Source organism: Drosophila santomea, chromosome 2R, assembly GCF_016746245.2.
Source record: "Drosophila santomea strain STO CAGO 1482 chromosome 2R, Prin_Dsan_1.1, whole genome shotgun sequence".
In the NCBI taxonomy this organism is placed as follows: domain Eukaryota; kingdom Metazoa; phylum Arthropoda; class Insecta; order Diptera; family Drosophilidae; genus Drosophila; species Drosophila santomea.
In genome coordinates, this window is record NC_053017.2 from 17158059 (window position 1) to 17175175 (window position 17117).

The 17117-nt window shown below is 45.8% G+C and overlaps 2 protein-coding genes across 2 annotated transcripts; one reads left to right on the forward strand and one right to left on the reverse strand.

Annotated features, from left to right (window-relative positions):
* Positions 1-145: 145 nt before the first annotated feature.
* Positions 146-1945, reverse strand: LOC120444906. The gene has a single exon (XM_039624898.1). It carries the CDS (start codon positions 1943-1945, stop codon positions 146-148), a length of 1800 nt encoding a protein of 599 aa, XP_039480832.1.
* Positions 1946-4588: 2643 nt separating this feature from the next.
* On the forward strand, positions 4589-15753 carry LOC120445894 (mastermind-like protein 2). The gene is made up of 4 exons (XM_039626549.1): positions 4589-4636; positions 11822-12182; positions 12367-15292; positions 15351-15753. The coding sequence occupies exons 1-4, from the start codon at positions 4616-4618 to the stop codon at positions 15544-15546; spliced, it is 3504 nt and encodes a 1167-aa protein (XP_039482483.1). The 5' UTR covers positions 4589-4615; the 3' UTR covers positions 15547-15753.
* The last annotated feature ends 1364 nt before the right edge of the window (positions 15754-17117 follow it).

Genomic DNA, 17117 nt, shown 5'->3' on the forward strand with positions numbered 1-17117 from the left:
TCAGGTAGTATACTAGATTTGGGACATGACGGAACATTCTGTCTTGTTATAGATGTAGCCTATATGCCTAACAAAACGCAGTATTAACTATCTCTGTATTTGAATTAATTTAACAAGACAAATTTGTGTATTTAAATTTTTTTTTTTACAATCTACACTGCCATAGCCGTTTGCATCTCTCTCCGCAACGCAATATCTCCAATAAAAAGCAAACACTACTAATCAACATGGCTCCCAGATACAGCTTAAGTATCCATGAGATATCGTCCAGCAAAAGGCTCTCCTCAACTTCTCTCTGCGTACTAAGGTCCTCCATGGATGCCAGGCCAAGTCTGACCATCTCGATGACGCTTTGACTCTTCCAGAATTTCACCAGGCCAAACTCATGCTGCTGCATCATGTGGTCTTCGAATAGATGTCGATGGGGCAAGTAGCGTCGCAAGGGGGGACTGAACAGCATGAACTGATTGAAACAGAGATCGCTGGCCAGGTAAAAGGCGGGTTCAGCGAATAGCTTCTGCTGCTCCTCGTAGCCATGCCAACGATCCACGGATACCGGGAATATGAAACTTGTGTTGAAGGAGTCGCGCAGCGTTAGGTGTTCGGAAATGTCGTCGAGGATCAGCAGATGATCTTCGGCTATTTCCCAAAAATGTGAGTTGTTCAGGGAGGTGAGGACATTCACTTCTATCCTGCTGATTGCCATTTTAAGTGAGGAGTTTCCAATGTCTCGAAAGGATCGAATGTATGGCTCGGATGGAGGCTGTGTGAAAAACGACTGCAGGTAGGCCTCATACATGGTGGTGATCATAACGCTGGCAAAGCACAGGACAAAGATGATCAGCTTGAGGTGCTTGCTCGGATTCGGCGGAAATGGAAACGATTGACCCAAAAGGCCTCGTAGACTTTTGTCATTTAGCAGGACGTTGGCCACGGTGAGGTTCTTCCAGGACAAATGTTGCGTGTAGATTATCAAAACAGAGAAGAGACACAGCATTACGAAGATGATGCTCAGGACCAGGGGATCCACTATCATCGAGTACACCAGATTGTAGGGCATCTTGGCAGGAACTGGCACCATTAGACAGTAGCCGGTGAGCAGGTAAGGATACCAGATGGTATCCAAATTTCTAAACTGCAGGGAACTGGCCAGTGTCGTGCCAATGTCCACAACATCCTCCTCAGCCCATTTCATTATATCCATGACACTGGCCTTCTTGACCCCGGACGCCGTTAGATTTATAAACTGCAGTTTGGCATTCAGTCTCTGGGCATAGGTGTTCATCATGTGTCCCAGGTGACCAAACATCTTAGTCTCACCAGATCTTTTATCGCGATAAACCATGGTTCGTGGCACCACACTATCTGGCGCAGTTCTTATAGTAGCACCACGCATGTTCTTAAAGTTCTCAATGTAGATAGGTTGGTCCTTGAAGAAGTGGCCTTCTACATAGTTGGGTGTCTGAAAGAAGCGACAGGAATGGAAGGTATCCGATTGATCGAGGTCCGACCTGACCATGGCTATGTTATGCTGCTCCTTCAAGGAGTACTTCATGCAAACCGCTTCGGGCTCACTATTCCCATCTAGATAAATCAGACGCCTGCTCCTCTGCAACTTCAGTAGGGTGTACGAATTCTCTTCATTTTCCGCATCAGATCCACAGCTTAGTACGAGGGTTGCTGTACTAAAGTTCCAGTCATAATCGGTGCTTCCTGATGGTACAGTGACTGCGGGTATCTTGAGGTTCCTCAATAACGAATGGAACACGCATTCCTTCCCGTAGACCAACAGAGTATTGAACTCCTCCTCTAGGTTTAGTCTCGAGAGTACTCGAAGCAGTCTACCTTCCAACAATTCTAGATCTCTGGTCTGAGTATTATTAAGTATCTGGGCACTCAACTGTCCAACGCAGCCAAGAACAATGACTAGCCAGCCAGGAGTCATCACGAAACTGTTGCCAATCCTCGCAGGACGAGCACTTTTTGTTTGCCTTTTACAAATGTGCCACAATATTTCAACCTCAATCTATTTAAATGGTATTTAAAAATCGTGTTAAAAGTGTATACCAGGTTATCATGCAATTTCCGTGTTTAGGTCGACCCAAGTATGGCAATTAACTGCTGCACTTTAAAGTGTTTGGCTGACATTTATGCGGGACACAAAAGATTCATTTAACTGAGAATGTCCCCTCCTGCGGGTAAAACCCAAAAGTGGAAAAAGTTTTGGCCTTGTGCGTGAGATTGCTACATTTGAGTCACTGGAAAGGCCTTTAACGACTTCCGCTGCAGCTCGAAAATGAACTCGAACACCAAGTGCATTCCCATTTCGATGCATGTTTTAAGAGCTCTGGGAAGACAGACAATTCGATTGCTAAAACGAAATTTTCCGGCAATTTGAGCCAAGTGAGGCACATTGCTCATTGCATTCGATTTTGTGACTCGCACTGGGTCCCGCATGGAAAGTGTAGAAACGCAAACATTTCGTTTTATGCTCTTAATTGCAGTGCAAGTGGATTTCAATTATTCAAATGAGGCGCTGCACTTCCGAGGCGCCACAAACTGGTCCGAACGTCATGCATTTTTTTTGGCCAACAAACAAGGTACGAGGGATTTTCGAGGAGTTGGCGATTTGTGGCAACGGCGACACTGAAACTGAATTTCTTCTGCTTCATCATCATCATTTGGCTGGATGATGATATCGCGGCTTTATCTCTTCGGCCTGCCTTTTGCCATTTTGCTCTCTGCCGTGAATGACGTTTCAGCGAAAGTTGTTACGTTACCATCGACAACCAGCACCGAAAGCCTATGCAAAACCGGTCGGTCATTGATTTTTGGTTACTGCAAATTGTCTGGCCATGACCAGCTGTGGAGCACAACTCATCTCCGCTGCAACTGCAACTGCAACAACAACGACAACGACAACTCGGATGCCAAGTGAAGCCACTCGAATGGCAGGCGAAAATGCTTTGTTGTCACTTGCCCCGATCCACACTGCGTATGCTTGATTTGCTGTAATGGCTTTTGTGCGTGCAAGTGTGTGGCGAATTTCGATGTTTATGGCCGGTAAATGTTTACATTGCTAACCAGTTGCAGTGCCAGTCGCACATTGTTCAATATCTTTCAACGAAAATATTTTGTTAATAAACACACTTCAAAGGAAACCGGTGATGGCTTTGTTTGATCGCCTATTGAGTGTTATTTAATGCAGTATATTTTCTTAGAAGTTGATTAATTCGTAATGGTTCCAAAATAATTATTGCTAATAGCACGGCCTTAAATGAGGCAATTGTATATGTTTATTATTTTATTTAAACATGTTTTAAATAAGTTTTAACATCTACATTAATGACAGCATATAAAATTACGAAGTACCCTCTTTAAAAATTAACTAAGAAGCTCATTTTCTTACAAAATATGTTGGTATTAAAATATGTTTGTTTTCTTACTTGTTCTTTAACTAAATTAGTAAATTACAAGTTCGTTAAATAACATTTACTTATTTTATGGCGTAATCAACAAAATGTACCTTTTTGTGGACTACAAAAAAGAGCTCTAACTATTTAACGATATTTTTAGTTTGAGTGATTGCAGATATATGATGTGTAAATCAATTGCTGTAAATCTTCAGCTAATACTTTTATTTTAATGTTGTTTCGCGCTAAATAAATCACTAATAAACATTGAGAGAGAGGTCGTAAAACAGCGTAACCCATTTAATTTGCCCTACTATCGCAAAATATGTTAATCTCATAAGAACGGCTTATTATGATACTTCCTTTCACTCCCTACTCTTTTGTATGGCTTGTCAAATCGCTGGTAATCCAAGGAGTCATAAAACCAGATCCCAGAGCCACCGAAATCTGCACAAGCTGTTCATTAGGCTTTCGATTGTGTTATTGTTTTGGGCCATTTATATGGGTTGCTGTTGTTGGCCGGGCTTTGTATTTTTGGCGTGGCTCTCTTAATGTGCCCACTTTTGGGTTTTGCTTGTCCGACATTTTGCCGGCGATTTTAACACACATTGAGCAGACAGCTGGCGGCACAATTTCAGCTTCGGTTTCATTACGGGCTACTCTCTTTCATTTCCTCGTCTGAAGCGTTTGCCATTGAAAGTAAAATCGACCGGGTTGTTTTTGTTTTTTGTGCTGCTGGCATCCAGATTCACTTTCGTTGCTTTTTGATTGAGAATACTTGAGTCTGGTATCGGAATCTTCAAGTTGAACCACAAAACTCACCACGAGGTGAGCGGTGGATCCATCTTCAGCCAACCGACGAGGCAGAGATTGCAACTCTCTCTCGACTGCGTTTCTCTCTTTCGCTGGCTACGTCTTCGTGTTGGCCAAGTTGTTGGCCACATTCGACTTCAAGTTTCAGTTACAATACGGCAGCGACTCGGCCTGGTTGCGATTCCCACAATTGCTCCGCGCGTGTCCCCCAATTGCGAGTGAGTGTCCTGATCCGCGTCCAAGGATAATCGCCAGAAAAGTGGGTGCAGTGCAAGCTCGACTACATTTATTTTTGAAGCCAACTAAACGCGAGTGCTTATTAAATATAGTTTTGATTTTCAGCAGCTGTTTATTGCCACGGACCCGGGATTAAGTTGCATCCTGTCGCGATGAGAACTCTGCCATTTTTGGTAAGTGTGTGGCATTTGGGCATCTATTTTCAATGCTAAGTAGCTACTTATGCAACCATCTAGGGCTCATTAATCTGCAGAGGTGTCAACGCTAGCTTGACCTGCGATCTGCGACCCCATCTTCCCCACCGGTGACATTGACAAATCGTGTCATTCCATTACAGGGCCCAAACAAAAGTAAGCGAAGTAAGCCAAGTGTAAATTGCCTTCCGGCTGCCGCGACTCCAATACTTCAACTTGGCACTTGTTACGCGAAGAAATGTCGGCCTATCTCATGGATCTCTTTATCCATCCGATTTGCACATGTGTGGATTTGCCCAGCAAATTGTCTCATTGTTTCCACGAGTCTTGTTAGCAGTGGTGCCATTGCCTGATTTGCAATTTTCCCTGAATTACCTTTTTTTTCTTTTTACCAATTTCTTGGCCTCTGATATGGTTATAGGGATTTTCTACCCTAAGTTTTTTTCCTGGAATTTTTCGACAATTGATGTAGTCATTTTCCTTGCATACACATGACATCTGACAAATGAGCATGCCTTACAGAGATATGGAAATTTGATGGCTTGATTGAGTCAAAAGGTTTTCTATTCTTTAATATCCAATTCAGTTTTGGAAATTGGGATTTGAAACTTATGCAAGAAAATATTCATAAATCAAATTTGGCCACACTCAATGATTGATTTGAGAGGAATGTAAAATGTTTTTTTCAATATTCTGCAAAAACATATTAATCACTCTTTGGGATCGCAAATAAACATAAAATTATGATTAACCTGATAAAAGATTTTTGAAAGAAATCTTACAAGTGATTTCTTTCCGTGCTTCTCATTATTTCAACTCCTTTTGCAATATGGAATCATATGCAATCAGCCACCTGCTGAAGAACCGAATGGTCTTCTGCGCTCATTTAACGTCTTCATCTGCATCATCAGTAAAACCAACACGAGATCTCAGAGCATATCCAAACTGTCCTCCTTTCGATTGCCGTCTGCCAGTCAGTGTCTTTGTGTTCGTCTGCCTTTCAAAATCGAGGCGCCAAATGGCCATCAGATGTGGAGTTTTGCAAAAGCACCCAGAGATGACTCTAAACTTTTGCAGCCAAAAATCCCCGCGATGATCATTAGTGGCTGCTATTGCTATTTGGATCATGATGTGTGTAACCTTTACAAAAGACGTGTAAGTGGCTTCGTTTATTGAACTTCTTTTCTGCTCCACACATTGTGAATGCAATTCCAAATAAATGCCAAAGTGGAACTGGCCCGAAAGTAATTATTTGGCTTGTAATGAAAACTACGAGCGTTTCACGGCTAATTTTCAGTCGAATGGAAAAGAAAATGCTGATTGTCATTGCGCATGCTTGGTTAAGACAAGAAGAATGGGCTTTCTGGCTTTCAGCTTGGGGCCTTTTTGGCCAGCGGCTATTCACGACACCCATTGACTTCAGCACCTGTTGTGTTTTTCTCTGGGCCAAAACTAGTAGTTCCCCAAATAGGCCGAGGCTGAGCATATTTTAATATGCTGCACGCATGCAAACTGCCCATTTGTTGCTTGTAGTGTAGAAAGTTGATTGGATTTATTCGTCTCCGTCTCCGTCTTCGAATTGGGATTGGGATTTGGATTTTAATTTCGATTTTGATTTGGATTTTCTTGTTGATTCAATTATTATAATGTTTATGGAATGGCTGCCGAAAGTTTCGGCAAGTACAGCCCTGTGATACTTTTTGTTTTGGACGCAAGGAATGCACCTTTCACTTCTCATTCAATTATTTCCTTGCTGGCGTCGAAAGATGCTCACCAAATAAAAGGAAACTTTTGCAATTGAAGACGAGTTGCCAGTGGCCAGTTTTTCGGCTCTCGGACCGGCCAGATGTGAATGTACTGATGTACCCATGCGCCTTGGCGATGGGCATTGGGGATGAGGTTGCGGCGACACACGAATTCATATTTCGGAATGCGGTTTTCGACCGCAGACAATTTTCTGTTTGGCGCGCAATTACACTCGGTACAAGTACCCACAGTTCGGTGGTCATCGCGCGGGCTTATATTTATTTAATTAAATGTGTTGCTCAAGCGACCAGCATCCTGAACTGCATACTGCACGCATTACCCATGAATATTAATGGTGAACCGATATTGCTCGGCTGACGATTGAGCTGCCTACTAATTTGCGGTGTTAACATTTTTGGGGGCCTATTAATTATTTCTATTTTCACTGACGATGAGAGGGCAAAAGAGAGCATTACGTAATGCGGTCGTGAATGCGGCCAGAGTTCATCGCGGTTCCGGCTGGCTATCAGCGACCTGACGACCAGGCGACCAGGTTTGTTTAATTTATGCGAGCTTTTTCTTCGAGGGTTACTGATTGTTTATTTGATTTTTATTTATTTTATGCAACGACCTTGCTCATCGCTTAGCTCGTCACCGCAGTTAAGTAATTAAAGGCGATGCATAAAAAGCAACCAAGCGTCTGCCACTGACCGCCCTCAACAGAAATGGGTTTTTGGAATTGGTTAGTTAATTGGGATTGTATCATTTGATTGGCTGCTAAATTAGGATTTACCTTTCATTTCCACTCGGCCGCAAGACGAGCCTCGAGTTCGTTGCCTAAGTCTTTTGTTTTCGTCCCCCTTCGGTGGCTATATTTGCAGTGGCCAATTGCTTGTGACCACTGGTGGGCACACTCTAGGTGTTGGACACACCAACCAACTGTGCCTGGTCACTCGTGTCTTACCAGCTAATTTGCTTGATTTGTCGCCGTTTGCATAACGCTGTTGTCAGTGACAATACGCAATATGTGTTCGATTGCCTTTCAATTTACTCATTACCCGGTAATTTGCAATTGACACATTGCAAAAATTGCACAAATGACTGAAATATGAGGTGAGTTGCATTGGTCAAATTGCAATCGAGATCCCTGGACTCTGGAGGAAAAGCCTGCAATCAAGTCGAGAGCTCCCCCACTTGTGGTCGAGATCCCTTGGAGAGTGGTGGAACAACTTTTACATTTGCTTTGGCGTGCACCGGATTCCAAAGACGTGCAGCCATCTCAGCCATCGTTCGACAGTAGTGCCCATTATGCAGATCAGCTCAGCTCCGCTGGCGGGGCTCACGCACAGGTCCGACCTGCCAAGAGCGCTTCCCACACCCGCTGTTGGAGCTCGGCTTCCACGGGGCACGCACACGAAATGTTGCCACTTGCCACTTGCCAGCACAGGTGGATCTTCTTCTGCTGGCCAGCTTTCTCGGGGCCAATCCATGTCACGCTGGGATATACACGGCAAAAATAGCACCCAAATTGGTAATTATTCGTGGTGCTTTTTCACACCACAACATCTCCTTTCTTTGTCGTACCAGCAGGTCATTAAAAGCTGACCTTATCTTAATAATAACAGAATCCTCTGAATATGTACCTATGAGATAGTTTTATCTCTCTTAATACTGATACGCTGCTCATTTACATACGCCTTCCTACGCTCGTTAAATTTACAAATCTGTTGACAAGGGGACAAACACTGCAATGGTTAACAAGCCATAGAAAAGTAAACATGAAAGTAAACAAATGGGATGCAATAATTTGAGTTACCTGCCTTCAATCACTGGGGTTTTTAATTTAAATAACCGCCTGTGATTTTAATGGTAAACTCTAATTGATTTTCTATTAACGCAACTAATACATGGACTTTCCAAAGCACTTAATTATTTGTTTGGTAGTGATTTAGCATAAATTACAAAATTTAAAGAGATTACGTCTGAATTTTTCTCCGTGTGCCCCTTGCCGGGCGGAGAAGTATCCGCAGCAGAAGAAGCATAAAAGCACTTTCATTTTTCATTTCATTTAATAATTCATCATATTTTTCACCTTTTGTTTCTCCGCGCCGTCATCGTTTTGGCGTTATCTGAAGGGTCGCCCGCCAGCGAAATGGTTTATGGCCTGGTCCACATTTTCCCGCCTGGCGTGTCGCTTACTTCCGTTTTCGTTGATCGTGTGGCACTTCTAAGACACAATGACGGCAGAAAAACGATAAATGTTTTATTTTCGTACACGGGTTTTATGCCATTTAGTTCGGCTCCGCGAAACAGGGGGTCTGTGATCTGTGAGCAGAGCTCGCATGCCAAGTTTGTCGCTGCAGTCTTTCGTTTGTTTTCGCAAGTCTCACATTTTCTACACCTCAATTTGAGCACACACTTCCTTTCTTCATTCCTGTTGGTCGCGCTACAGTTATTCCACTTGGACAGCTGCTGGCTTATGCAACCTGGGTCTGAGATTTAATTATAAGGATTTGCCTGATTGTTGGCAATTTCGAGCGAAAACAGACGCGAAAGTGACGCATTATTTACATCCGCCTCGGTTTCTTTTCGCGATGATTTATACTACACATTTTTTGTTTTTTTTTTGGCAATGGGAAATGATGTCAGTTACATTAAGTGCCCCGTCTGGCATATAATGTTCTCAGACATTAGGCTTTGGCAACTTTTGCATCACTTTGCGATGACTGACGTTCCTACCCACTCGAGTAATTGGTCTGCAGACAAGTTGCAATTCTGGGCTAACTGCTTATGCGGTGGTTCTCACGAAGATGACTTTCAAGTTGTGGGCCAGAATAATTGTGCCGTGTCACAGGCTGATTGTCTGCGCGGTGTGTGTGTCTGCAATCTGCAATCTATTCACATGACAGAAAGCCTAACAATGGCAGATCAACGGGCACATATCATAACAGTGCATCATCAAGTGCAGGCGGTTGTTTTTGCTCTTGTTTTTTGCCTTATACCTTATGATTTATCCATTCAGACAACAAAGCAGCCGAATATAAACACTGTTTACATGAGAACTTCCCTGGCTATTTGTCAGTTGCAAATTTGGACAAGTTGTCGGGCAGATTTCACTTGGCCAATCGTCTGGTGGAGCAACGTAAACACCAAAGCATGCAAAAAAGCAACCGCAGAAACGTGCCGACCATCAGTTGTAGCTGCCACTTGGCGCACTTAGCCACATGCCACAAGTTGTTAGTCCTGCGGTCAACTGGTTATCCCCCACCCCCACCCCCACCCACTCCTCCATCTCCTTCCTAACCACAATATTCATCCCATTTGGACCATTGCACAACAGCAGCAGTTAGACAAGTTACAGCCGTTGATTTACACTAGCCCACTAAATGCTTGCCAAAGATTTTTGGGGTTTCTTCTGCTTTTTCATTAATAAGTTTTTGTCTCGGCCCGATTGCGTAATTCTGGCGTTTTTGGCCAAACGAAGGAAAACTCTGGCTGACATCAGATTTATTGGCTTGTAAACATTTTCGTTATGTTAATGTGCGAGTTCAGCTGTTGAGTATTTTGGGACTCTGTCTTGAGATGAATTTTGATGGCTTTTGACTGAGTGCCATGGTGTGTAACTTTCTCCCATTGTTAGCATCTTTCTTTTCATGAACTGCTTTTGCCTGTTCGCAGTCTCTGTCTGTCGATGGTGATGTTGATTTGATTATTTCTCTCTTTTTGTGTCTTTTATGTGTCTTTATGTGCTTCATATTTTGTTTGGCTTTGTTTTGGCAAATCTTTGACATTTGCCTATTGTATGTGGTCAGCGGAGTGTGTGAGCTGCAGCAGCTGGACTACGCGGTGGCCAAATGGACTTGGCCATAGGTCAGTGAGATGCTCGTGTATGGCAATGTGACAGTTTCTTTTGGGAAGTGGCTGTTGGATAATCGTTGTGTTTGTGTGGGGGCTTCACTGATTAGCATATGTGGCATAACCCCCCCACCGAATGAGATGAGCTGAAAAGTGTAAGAGTGGAGCAGTGACATCACTGCTCCAGTCATCCAGTCATCCAGTCATTCAGTCAGTAATTGCAATTAAAAAGAGCTGCAATCATTAAGCTGTCAAAATGTCTGCGTTAAAAGTGTGAAAACAAAGGAACTGCCTGTCGGTAGGGTTGTCAAAACACGGTCTCACAGCTTCCGTTTGGACATGACACTGCAGACGCCTCCCGGCAAAAACAATGCGGAGATCCCAGAGATGCCATAATCAGGCGAGACTACCGTGTGATTGTGTATGCGCCACCGATCGACAGTGCCTCAACTGGGCCAAGCCCCCGATCTTTATGGCAGTGGGTAACGCTCATTGTCCGTCGAGTGTGTATTATTTTCACTTCACTTTCTGCTCAGCCATCAAAATGTGTTATACTCGCACTCGTACTTTATTATTTAGATACAAATCAAATGTCAAGCGCCCACACACACACACAAGCCAACATACTACTCACAAACACACCGGTTTGACTCGACTGACATTTGCAGTCCAAGTGCAGTTTGGAAAGTTTGGTGAAAAATTCGAGACAGAATCGAGCTTTTCTTTTGTGTCGTTTGGCATTTTTGCGTGGGCGTGGCCAGAAAGCGGCTGCCGCGGTCAATTGAAATTCGTCGCCGCGCTCCAAGGCAACTTTCACGGCTAAGCCCGAAAGGCCCGGCTGCCTCTTCCGCCTTCTCCGCCAGCCGAACACGGAGGATGACTCAATGGCCCCCAATTCGCCGATTAACCGCATCGCGATATGCCAAATTAAAAGGCGAAACCGGGCCGAAATGAAATGCTTGAGGATTGCCTTGCCTTGCCTTTAACCCATCAAGTCTTATGAAGTTGGCGTTGTATCAATTTTGTGGTCAACAACTCAATCTCAGCCTCTCCATTTCATATCCATCTCCAACTCGCAGCCCCAACTTGACATTGACCCAATGCAAAAAAGTGAAAAAATAGACAAAAACACATCCACATTTCTGCTGGAGCTAATTTGTTGTGGCTTCGTTAACTGGAGATGTTCGAGTTTATTGCGCTTTTAATTCGCCTTTTTTGGCGCTCACCAATTTGTTTGGCCATCTAATATTTCGGCCGGTAAAAGTTTCTTTTCGGTTTCGGTTTTGGGCCTTTGTCGGGGTCTCGACCTTGTCCACCATCAAACAATTAAAATATTTGCTTCCAGGAGCCGTGTGTTTACATGGCAGTTAGACTTATCTGGTAGATTTATGGTTGCCTTTCAGATGTTTTTGCCTGCCAACAATTTCACCCGAATATATTTCGCTTCCAAGGCTGATTAGTATCTTTGGCTATGGCTAAACCAAATAAATTCGAGTTCCACGAAGTTTTAATTAAAATATTTTGGCATCAGTACTAATCCAACACTTTCTATTCACTTTGCAGTTGGCGCTGGCGCTCTTGGCCTTTGGAGTTGCCTCATCATCCTCCACCACCAGCACAACCACATCGGTGAAGCCAAAGACCAATAATCCCAAGGCTGAGTCAGAGAAGCCCACCAAGCAGCCATCGCCATCGCCATCCGCAGCTCCATCGCCATCGCCATCTTCCAAGGCCACAAACACCTCCACCACCCGGCAGTCTAAAGCCTTGAAGCCGGGCGAGAATCGTGGCAAGAGAACGCTCTACGACTTTGGCAATGCCGGCTATCTGTATCCGGAAGTGGCATCCCGAAGGGCTGGCTATGTGGACAACGCGGCGAGCTATTATCCCCAAACTGGTTACTACAATGGCCAAAGTGCAGTTGGTAAGTTAACTTTTCATTTTCAGCGCTTAACTGGCACTCGATTTGGCAAAATACCAATAGTAATTATCTGATGATTTCGTTGCACTTAATTCAAAATAATGAAAATGTTTCATGAAAGCGAAAACTGCAGCACTTCAATAAATGATTAAATCCAAAACTGAGCAATTACTTTTCCTAATTTCAGCTCAATATCCCGGAAGCTTTGGACCCGCCTATGCTCAATATCCTCAGTACTTGGAGGCGCCAGAGCCCATCATCGAGATCATCATCAAGGATGCCAATGAAACACTAGCCGAGGAGCCCGCCCAGCCCATTGTGACCAAGAAGAAGAAGAAGAAGGAGAAGGTGCACGTGTTCTATGTGAACTACAAGAAGGATCAGAACAACAAGCTGCATCTGGAGTCGCCGATTGCCTCGCTGAACAACGACGACAACGAGGAGGAAGAGGAGGAGGAGGAAGAGGTCATCCAGTATCCGGTGACGCCCCTGCCTCCGGTAAAGTCCACCACCCTGCGCACTATTATCCACCCGGACTCGGAGAAATACCACAGTAACTCCGGTATTCATGTGTCGTTCGGAGCGGAGAACAAGCACCAAACAGGTCACATTCTGGAGGAGCACGATGCCGAGAGCATTCAGCGCCAAGTGGTGGCACTGCCGCCTTCGGTGTCCTCCAAATCGGAGGGCAGCTACGTGAGCAATACCCGTGCGGATTACGGACGAGAGAACAGCTTTGGATCCCGGCCAGGTCCCATTTCCAATTTGCTCTTTGGCAGCAACTACCAACAGTCATCAGGAGTCAACTACCAGCAGCAACAACAGCAACTGCCCACGCAGCACAGCAACAACTACTTTAGGCCGCCGGCGGCTCTGGTGGGTCCTCCCCCCAACTATCCGAAGCCAGCAGCCCAGCAACAGGTGCAGCAGCCACATCGCCCCAGCATCACCCAGCAGCAATTGCCCTCCACTTCATCGCAGACCATTTTCAACAAGCTGGTGCAACAGTCGCAGTTCTACATCAACCACAACCAGCAGTACCCACAGCAGCAACATCACCAGCAGCAGCAGCAGCAGCATCAGTATCAGCAGCAGCAGCATCAGCAGCAGCAGCAGCATCAGCAGCAGCAGCAGCATCAGCAGCATCAGCAGCAACATCAGCAGCAACATCAGCAGCAGCATCAGCAGCAGCATCAGCAGACACAACAGCAGCATCAACATCAACAGGCACCGCAGCAACATCAGCAGCAGGCCCCGCAGCAACAGCAGTACCAGAAACCTCCGCATAAGCAGGTCCAGGTGCCATTCTTTCCCACCATTCCACCCAAGAGCGTGACCCCTGCTCCCTATCAGCCCGTCAAGTTCCGTCCCACTCCGGCACCAGTGGTCCAAGCGAAACCCCTGCCCCTGCCCGTCAAACTGGATAATGCCAACTACCAACAGCAGCAGCAGCAACACTATCAGCCGCAGCAGCAACAGAAGTTGCCGCATCAACAGCAATCTTATCAGTTCGTTCGCCAGCCTCAGTTTGTGCATCAGCCACAGTTTGTGGTGCGTTCCCCCACTCCACCCCCAGAGTACTACACCCAGCAGAAGCAGCAGACACAGCAGCATCATCACCAGAGCGCTCTCAACTACTTCGACATCAAGCCATCGAAGGAGACGGAGTTGCTCAAGTCCATTCCCAAGTTCGAGCAGCACATCACGGAGACCGTACAGAATCCCATTGCTGCCGCGCAGCAGCCACAGCAGCAATATCATCAGCAGCAGGTGCAGCAACAACAGCAACAGCAGCAGCAGCAGCAGCAGCAGTTTGCTTATAGCAGCACGAGGAATGAGGTGATCCACGATGTACCCGCTCCCAACTTGGGACCCACTACTTCGCAGCACATCTCCGGCCACTATATAACGGCTGGAGCATCTGGTGTCCAGCAAGCGCAGCAATTCGGCAGCTTTCCCAGCGCAGCTCCCACGCAGCCACCCGTCTACGCAGAGTCCACTCATGGCCAGAAAGTGATGGTGGTGACCCCAGTGCCTCCATCCTCCAACTATGTGACCTATGGCCAGTACTCTCAGACCGCTAATGAGCCTGTGGTCCACATTAATGCCCAGTCTGCGGCTCTGCAGGCTCAGGCCAGCACCAACTTCGCCCAGCAGCCCAGGCAGCCCGCCTCCTCGCTGATCAGTGCTCCATCCTCGGATAACTCGCCCTTCAGTGTGTCCACCTACCACTCGGACGTGTTCAAGGAGCTGGAGCAGCGCAACCAGAAGGATAAGAAGTCGCCACAGCAGGTGCAACATCAGGTGCAACAACAGGCTCCACAAATTGCTGCAGCACCGGTTCCTGCTTCTGTTCCCGCTCCAACTTCCACTCCTGCCACTGCTCCAAATGGCAAGGCCTCGCAGACCCTACTGCAATTGCCCGACGAAGTGCCTGATGATCTCCGCCAGCAACTCTTCTCCTCTGGCATCCTGAACAATGCCGATATCTCAATCTTGGACTACGACAAGCAGGGGGATATTGCGCTGGAGAACCTGCCCGCCGAACATCTGCAGCACTTCTATGGAGCCGGTGGTGGCGCCCAGATTGCCGAGACCAACAAGGTTTTGACCGTGGTCAAGCCCAATGGCGACAAGGTAGCCCTTAGCGAGAAGCAGCTGGACCGCGTGAAGCAGTCCAACTCGCTGCCCCAGAAGCAGGATCTCGATGTGAAGGTGGTGCGCTATGATGCCGCTCAGGGTCAGAGTGTGAGCGACAAGTATGTGCGCACCGATGCCACCGTGGTGACCCCGGTGGACTTGGCCGAACGACAACAGTACAACCGCTACCTCCCTCTGAAGATCAACGGAGCACAGTTTCCGATTCCCGACAGCGAGGAGCTGCTAGGCAAGCGAATTGTCAGCGTGGTGGTCCTGGCTCCCGTGGAGGCTCAGAATCCTGGACAGGCTGCCGGTGAGGCGAGGAGTGCCGATGGCAAAGAGGTCAAGTTCCTGGGCGGTGAGCTCATCAAGACGCTGGTGAAGAAGCCCACCAAGGAGAACTTCAAGCGCTGGCTGGAGAAGGAGGCGCGCACGGATCTGGATCTGCAGTCCGTCGTGCTGCTGGTGGCAAAGTAAGTAGATTGTCTATAACTCTCGAAATCATACTGATACTCACTTTGTTCCTTCCAGATCCACAGATGCATCCGCGGAACAGGAGATCTTCATGTACGACATTGGAACGGGCAGCATAAACCGCCTGAACGGGGAGCTGTCCAGCACGTTTGTTAACGTGGCCGAGGAGAACGCCAGCAGCGAGGATCTGGAGCACGCCGCCACTTTGGACCACAGCTCGCTGGAGTCCATGATGCATCTGCGCCGCAGATAGACATCGCTATCGAGTCGAGTCGCCGCAGTCCAAACAAAATGCCATTTAGCTACTCAACTAGACATGATCATCGTGTGCCCCTGAAAGACCCTCTGGACTTTAACTTCTTCCTTAGTTTTTTCTTCTCTTTTCCCAAACTGTCCTCAGGTTGCACATTTTCCACTGAAAAAGAAATCGTTTCATTGATCACGGCATTGCATTCAAATCCTCCCGTAGTATTTTCATTTTGTAAATATTCTATGCTGATGTTACAATTATCGTAATTTAAGTTAATTTACGTAAAAATATTAAAATAAACAAGAAAACTTAAAAGCCGTTTATTTTTGCATTGGGAGTATTTTTGGAAGTTTTGTATATTTATTGTGGATATATGTAGATGTCATATAAAGTGATATTATGTAAAATATATAATTTTGCTGTATCGCACACTTCAATATTAAGATTATCAAAATTGTTTTCAAAATGTATGGTAGTGTTGGGCGGCTTGTGGGCGTGGCAACGTGGGTCAACAAACTCGCGCTGTGTTATTCATTTTGACTGCCTTATATGCATACGTAAATTCTACATGCTTCTACATTGATCGTTCCCCTGTAAACATTTCGAAATCAAAGAGATAACTTTCATTAAAATTGATTTTATTGGAATTTGTATTTTACTCATATTTGTATAAATTATGTTGTTTTTATTAAATTAGTCGATTACCCAAGTGATGTAAAGTAGTAACGAAAGTAAATGTAATTTACTCATGGTAGTACCAAAAGCAGCCGTATGAACTGACTGCGCCAGTGTGCATGTAATGCTTATGTAAAGAAGATGTAAAGTAATATAAACATTTAATTTTGTCTTAAGCCTAGCGATTAGATATTGAAGAATGCATCATAGGATAAAGAATATTCTTGATAAGCTAAGCTCAATTATAAAATTCTAGACCATTATTTCAACGCAAATCGAAGCTAGTTCCAGTTGTTTACAATTTGTTCAGATCAGGCAATAATTCGGGGGCATTAGCGACTGGACCGAGCCCCTTATTGGGGCCAAGGTCAGCCGGTGGCCACCGCAGACTCCGCGATGCTGGCCAGCAAGAAGTTAAACGTGTCTCGATAGCAGGACAAGATTTCGCAGCGCCCACAAATCACACGCATACGTGATTTGACCCAGCTCTACGCTTTCATATGTACGAGTATGTATGTATATGCATCCATATCGGATCTGGTCCACGGCGGTAGACGTGACTAGAAGCTGTCGAAGAGAGTTGGCCAAAATGGGGGCTTCTCTTAGGCTTAGGCCTTAGGCAGCTCTCTCTCTCTCGGCCAGGCTGACTTGGCTGGTTGTTTTGACGGGTTTGTTGTTTTGGGCATGGCCGTAACCACTTGGTAGGTGCAACAAGTCGCCGCGACTATAATTACATGCAGTTTATTTTTAGCTCCGCAACTACGCACGCCAGCAACAACAACAGCTGCCCCGGCAGCAACTTGCAACTGGCAACTAGCAACAAGCGACCAAAAGCAGTAACTAGCTGTTCGCAGCTCGCGAAGACTGGCAAACGGCCAAATGCAGCGATAACAGCACAC

What these genes read in the sequence shown, in the direction of transcription:
- LOC120444906 (XM_039624898.1), bottom strand. Translation starts at nt 1,945, where the DNA reads ATGACTCCTGGCTGGCTAGTCATTGTTCTTGGCTGCGTTGGACAGTTG.
- LOC120445894 (XM_039626549.1), top strand. Translation starts at nt 4,616, where the DNA reads ATGAGAACTCTGCCATTTTTG. An exon ending in TGAGAACTCTGCCATTTTTG is followed by an intron (nt 4,637 to 11,821) that starts GTAAGTGTGTGG and finishes TTCACTTTGCAG; the next exon opens with TTGGCGCTGGCGCTCTTGGC. An exon ending in CAATGGCCAAAGTGCAGTTG is followed by an intron (nt 12,183 to 12,366) that starts GTAAGTTAACTT and finishes TCCTAATTTCAG; the next exon opens with CTCAATATCCCGGAAGCTTT.